General features: G+C 47.3%; 1 protein-coding gene across 1 annotated transcript in view; it reads left to right on the top strand.

The window, feature by feature from the left end:
* Positions 1 to 261, top strand: part of BSX (brain-specific homeobox) — a 1,758-nt gene extending 1,497 nt beyond the window's left edge. Inside the window, exon 2 of the mRNA XM_009890818.1 lies at positions 79 to 261. Within this exon, the coding sequence (XP_009889120.1) occupies positions 79 to 261 (183 nt within the window). The remainder of the gene's footprint in view (positions 1 to 78) is intronic.
* The last annotated feature ends 5,739 nt before the right edge of the window (positions 262 to 6,000 follow it).

Genomic DNA, 6,000 nt, shown 5'->3' with positions numbered 1-6,000 from the left:
CCTCCCCTTTGCTTTTAAATTTTATTTATTTTTTAAAAAATATTATTATTATTTTCTCCCTCCTCCTGCTCTCCTCAGGTGAAAACCTGGTTCCAGAACCGGCGGATGAAGCACAAAAAGCAGCTGCGGAAAACCCAGGACGACCCCAAGCACCCGGGCGGCGAGGAGAGCCGGGAGCAGAGCTCCCCCGAGCCCGAGCTGCCCGAGGCGGCCGGCGCCGAGCCCCGCAAGGGTCCCCCCGGCCCCCCCATCCTTGGGTAGTGCCGGAGCCCAGAGGGAAGGGGGTGGCGGTTTTTGGCAGGAGGTGGTGATGCCGGGGGAGCCCCGGGGTGAAGGCAGCGATGGGGCCCCGCGGTACCGCCGGCTTCCCCCCAGCATCACCCCAAGCCTGAGCTTTGCCTGCAAATCCGATGGGGGAGAGCAAAACAAGGCGAGTTTCCTTTAAGTTTCCCCTCTCCCTTCGAAATACCGGACTTTTCTCCGTTCCCCGAACTTTCCTCGATTTTCAAATAAACGTGTACCCGTGCCAGCATGTTGTCGTTTCTGGGAGCGGCAGGCAGGGAGAGGCTCGCTGCCTCCTCCGTGGTGCGGTAGGTCGGGTTTGATCCCAGGCAGAGCTTCCAGGGCACGCATGTACTCAAAACGAAACACTCAAAAAAAAAAAAAAAAAATTGTAGAAACGCCCTCCAAAGAAACAGGTAAGACCAAAAATACCGTTTATTTAATTCCGATATGGGGAAAAGAAGGGGAGAGCATCAACGGATAACTCGATCCTGCCAGGGCTGCTCGGAGCAAACATAAATCCCAGCGAGCAAAAGAGGTTTTCTTCAGCTTGAAGAAGCACCTGCATCGCAGCCCGATCCCTTCACGGCTTCCAGGTGTGAATCACCTCCCGGATACTTTCCTTTTCCTCTCAAAGAGCCCCACAGCTGGTCCCACCTTTGGTTCCTGTCCCCCCCACCTGCGTCTGCCCCAACGCCTCTCTGAGCTCCGTGTCGCAGCCAGATAGCGCAGTCACTGTCCGCGCTTGCTTTGCCTTTATCCTCCTGCCAGGGAAATGGTTTTAATTTCCAGGTAAATTAAGATTTTTTTTGTTTGTATTTATTTTTTTCTCCTCTGGGATGAGCTGCTGGCTGGCAAATTAACTGGGAGCACGCTGGAGGCTCCGCATCTGCAGGGGAGGGCTGGGGCTTTCCTCGGTAAAAACCTTGAGGAGCGCTTGTGCTTGCTCAGATAGTGTCTGTGCAGCCCGGTGGCATGTCGGTGTCTCGTTAGGTTACTTTTTTTTTTTCTTTTTTTTTTTTTTTTTAACTGGAAGTTAATTAGGTTGTCTGGTGTCATTAGCACTTTCAGGGCATTTTGGATTACAGGACATGCAGTTTTGTGAGGGGAAAATGTGTCCCTGTTTACCATATAAAATATAGATGATTGAAGTGTGTATGTTTGCTTCCTTTTCATGGGTTTCTCGTTATGCTTTTTACACATAAAATAATAAAGATCACACGTTGAGGGGAGGATATTGAATACCCAACCAGCTGTCCAGAAAATGGCTAGTTGTCTTTTATGTGGTGTTTATAAATACTTTTAGGAAAATCACTTTCATCAACAAATTTTGCTAAAATGCCACCCCTCTCCCTGAAAATTGTAATTCAGAAGGTAAACCAACTGATTTCCTCCTAAAGCATTGGTGTGATTTGAAGCATGGTGGAGAGCCAGGCGCAGGGGACAGCAGGTCATTTCACATTGCTGCCTGGAAATGCTTCTCCCAGCCCTGCGGCTCTTCCCTTCTCTCAACACCTACCCAGCCGTGGGCAGGGAGGTGATGGAAACAGTCTCAAAAACCTTTCAATTCAATGCTGTTGTTTGTCTGTGCCTGTACTCAGTCGCCCACCAAGTATTTTGTTCGTTTTGCTCTGTGCTGAGTGTCAGTCTCCCCCTGAGCACACATTTCATTAGAAAATATTAAAAGTGATATAAAAGAGAAGCTCTACCATGATATTTACATGATAATTTTTTTCTGACCATGTCCACCGCTGCTGTTCCCGGGGCTGGGCGCTGTGCAGGCAGCGTGTGGTGTGGTACGGCCGCTCGTCTCGGAGCTGGCCTGGCCAGTCACAGTCTGCTGCGGAGGGCAGTGGCTTTACACCAGTCGCTCAGGTGGACTTGCCTTTGGTAACAGCATTGGGCAGCAAAGCATTTAGTGAGAGAAAATGTTAGGAACAAGTATAAAGATATTTCAGAAAAACTGCACCTGAATGAAAAGAGATATTAAAAATACTGTTTCTTTACATTTGTGTGTGATTCCTTTCGCCTGTGCAAAGAATTGTTTGTTCTCTCTTACTGAGGACAAAGGCGTGTAAAAATACTCTGAGTTGGAAAGAGCACAAAGAAAAAAGGCAGGAGAAAATGAAAGCAGAAGATTAAGATGCACAAGTGACAGAAGTTCTTGGGCACAGACATGCAAAAGCAACTTTGTCCTCCTCTGCACATTTACCCCTCTCTTTTGCAAGGCATCCAGTGGATGTCAAGAAAATGTGTGTCAGCCAGCGGGCAGTGCCGGGCTCTGCCCTCCCAGCGCCGATCGAGGCGTGTGAGCAGGTGTTGTGTTATCAAGTACGTTCCCACTGCACCAAACACCCCAAAAGTTAGTGCGCATCTCTGCTGCAGTAGCAGGGCCCGGGGCATTTGCACAGCCGTGGGCTTGCGATATTTATAGTCTGATGGTGGCTCTCGAGGGAGGGCAGGATCCTGGGATTCGGGTGCAGGCACTGGGAGGATGTCCAGGAACAGGCTCTGCAGCACAGAACGTGGTGTGGCTCTGTGCCACAACGTGGACAGCGCTGCAGATGACGGCAAGTGAGGTCGGGGCAGCTAAAGCCCACAGGTATCCTCACCTCAGGGCCGTGGTCCTGGGATGCCTTTAGCAGTGAGGTGCTGTGGTTTCTCCAGGGCACAGAGGTGTGACCCTTTCTGGCACTAGCATTATCTCACTTAGGATGTGCCAGGTCTATGAGGAAGGGTCAGAATATGAATCAAATAACACTCCAGTCTCTGCTGACTCTCCCCTGCCACTACAGGAACTTTCTTCTTCACAAAGTATTTATGCTGATCAATAAAATAAAATAAAATAAAATAAAATCGCAGACCCCCCCCCTGTCTTCACCTCTCTGCAGTTCCAGGCACCTCAGCTACTATTTAAAATTACAATCATGTTTAAAACCAAAGCCACTGATTGTTAGCAACCTCATTGAGAAATACATGCAGAATGTGAAACACCCAACTGCAGGGATGTCCCCATAACACTCCAGTCTCTGCTGACTCTCCCCTGCCACTACAGGAACTTTCTTCTTCACAAAGTATTTATGCTGATCAATAAAATAAAATAAAATCAAATCAAATCCCAGATCCCCCCCTGTCTTCACCTCTCTGCAGTTCCAGGCACCTCAGCTACTATTTAAAATTACAATCATGTTTAAAACCAAAGCCACTGATTGTTAGCAACCTCATTGAGAAATACATGCAGAATGTGAAACACCCAACTGCAGGGATGTCCCCATCCGAGCCCAGACACCACAGTGGTACGCACTGAGCCCTGCAGCGAACAGGAGAAGGCATTGGGAACAGGTTGCTTATCCCACAAAGTCTGGTGCAAACAAAAGAACCCCCCCCCCCCCGCGATTGACAGAGGAAGGAAATAGTCACTACCTGAGACATCTCCTCCCTCCCCAGCCAGCTCCTTCCAGGCTGGGAGGCAATGCCTGCTGGGCTGGTGACAGGGGGCTGCAGCTTCTTGGCAGTCTGGGCAGACTTTTGGGAAGAGGTTAATATGTGTTTGGGGAGCGGAGACGGTCCTGGGGAGAAGGACGGCCTGGGGAGGCATTTTGTGTGTTGATTTCAGAGATTTTTCTCTTAGAATTAAGTGAAATGAGGTTTTATTCCCAGGTCCTGCCTTATTCAGTGACAACTACTGACTTTTTCCTGCTCTCCCCAAGAAGCTTGAGGAGTAGCGGAGAGATCGTTTAGACCTGCCTCTCTCTTTTATTTTTTAATATTTACATGTTTGTGTGGAAAATGCTGGGGTGGAAATGGCTTGCAGGAAGTAATTGCTGGAAATAGGAAATCTTGGTGGATTTCCTCTTTTTCAAGATATCCACTGAAGTCTTGATTTTCATTAAAGTCCTTCTGTGATTTTCTTTCTAAATGAAATTGTTTCCTGTTATTTTATTTTAACACCTAAGTGGTTAATGTTTGTTGTTGCTGTCATTAAAGAAAACAAAAAAAAAGGTCTATAAAATACTTCCACAAAGTTTTGCTTTCTGTTTTGATGGTGAGCGTTTTCCTGTTCCTTAACATTTTTAACTTCTGTGGGACTGGACAGCAGCTCTAACCCAAGGTTTTTCCTTCTATAGCCAGAGCCACGTAAAAGCAGATCAGATATGCAGGCTGTGTGGGCAGTTATACAGGGAATCATTTGCAAAGTCTTGCTATTAAACCCGTGTGTAGTGACAGCCCTGCAAGTACCACGGGCTGTCGCTGGGTGAAGGTGTAAATAACCCACGGCCAGGCCCAGCAAGCGACCCAGGCATTGTGTGCATGATGTAAAATTATCTGTACAACTTCCTCTTGTTTCTCTCTGATGGACCGAGCGTGTTTCTTTCCGTGGGTTTTTTGAAGTGAAGTTTCTGCAGGCGTGGGCCACGCTGAGGAGCGGGAGGTGAATGCACTGTGAACTCCCGGGTGTTGCAGCCTCCCAAACTGATGACTTTGGTCTTAATTTCTTCTGGTCACAATAACAAACAGCATCACCTTAATTAAAACAAACTCCTGCTCGAATGGTCTTACTTGGCTTAAAAAGTGGCTTATTTCTGTCTTGGATTTATCCTGTTTCTGTAGCGTAATAAGCTTAGATGAAACACTTGTAGCTCCATTGCTAGAAGTGCCTCGGGGCAGCTACAGCTACTGACACAGTCAGGATTCCGGCAGCAGCAGCAATGCATTGCACTTGGTGATAAAGGTGGGTGGGTGTAAAGTGTATGCTTAAGAGCAGAAAGGGTGACGCCACAGTGAACTGCAGTGCCTTTTCTACTTGTTAGGGTACAGATAGTCTTTCAAGGAGGAAGCTGGTTTTAACTCACGATAATGAGGTAACTCTATGGTACTGGTCTCTGAAATGCCAGGAGCAAAGGCAAGCTGACTGAATTCTGTGACTCACTTTGTTCAGCTATTGCTGAGACCACTCAACTTGCTTTCCTGGAGTAGAATATTTTCTCCGTTGTTGTGTATCTCTTGGCTTTGCTGTGACTGCTGGAACAAACCCTTAAGTGCTTTTTTCCTACACAGAAAACTGGCCCTGTGGTATTACCTGCAGCTGCCCGCTCTGCACTCACGATTATGCAAAGCTCTTGCTGAGCTGCTGGATGCTTCTTTAGCATCTGCTCTATCCAGGTTTTTGGCTCGGTATCACTGCTGTTCAAAGCGGGCTCTTCTGTAAGGCAGGCTGCTTTAACTCACCCTTGCCAGCTGTCACCAGTGGAGAGTCACTGCCTTTACCTGTCACTGTGGTTTTGTGCATCTTGAGTTCCTCCTCACACCATACTGCTTTATCAGTCACCAGAGTTGGTCTTTTCTTCACATGTCTGCTTATCCTCATGCAGAGAGCACTTAAGTTTGGACATCATGCAAAATAAAAAAAAAAAAAGAGGCATATCCTTTGTGTTGTTATAATTTACTGTAGAATTGATCCCTAATGGGAGATGATAATGACCAAATGTTTGGCTTATGGGCTGTTTGGACATTATAGCTTGTTCACGCCTATTTGAAGTGTTCAGTGGCTGCAGGAGTTAGACATAATCTCGTCTGGTTTACAGTCCTCATCTTTGACAGCTTGTCTGTAGAGATGTAATGATGAAACATGGCTTTTAGGCTCTGCCTTACTTAATGTTTTTAACTGATAAAGCAGTATGATTTTGCCAGAGTCAGCAGCCTATGAGCCAGCTGCTC

Source organism: Charadrius vociferus, unplaced genomic scaffold (genome assembly GCF_000708025.1).
Source record: "Charadrius vociferus isolate BGI_N301 unplaced genomic scaffold, ASM70802v2 scaffold858, whole genome shotgun sequence".
NCBI classification, from domain to species: domain Eukaryota; kingdom Metazoa; phylum Chordata; class Aves; order Charadriiformes; family Charadriidae; genus Charadrius; species Charadrius vociferus.
The sequence above is the reverse complement of the archived record's forward strand: the minus strand, read 5'-3'. Positions and strand labels throughout refer to the sequence as shown.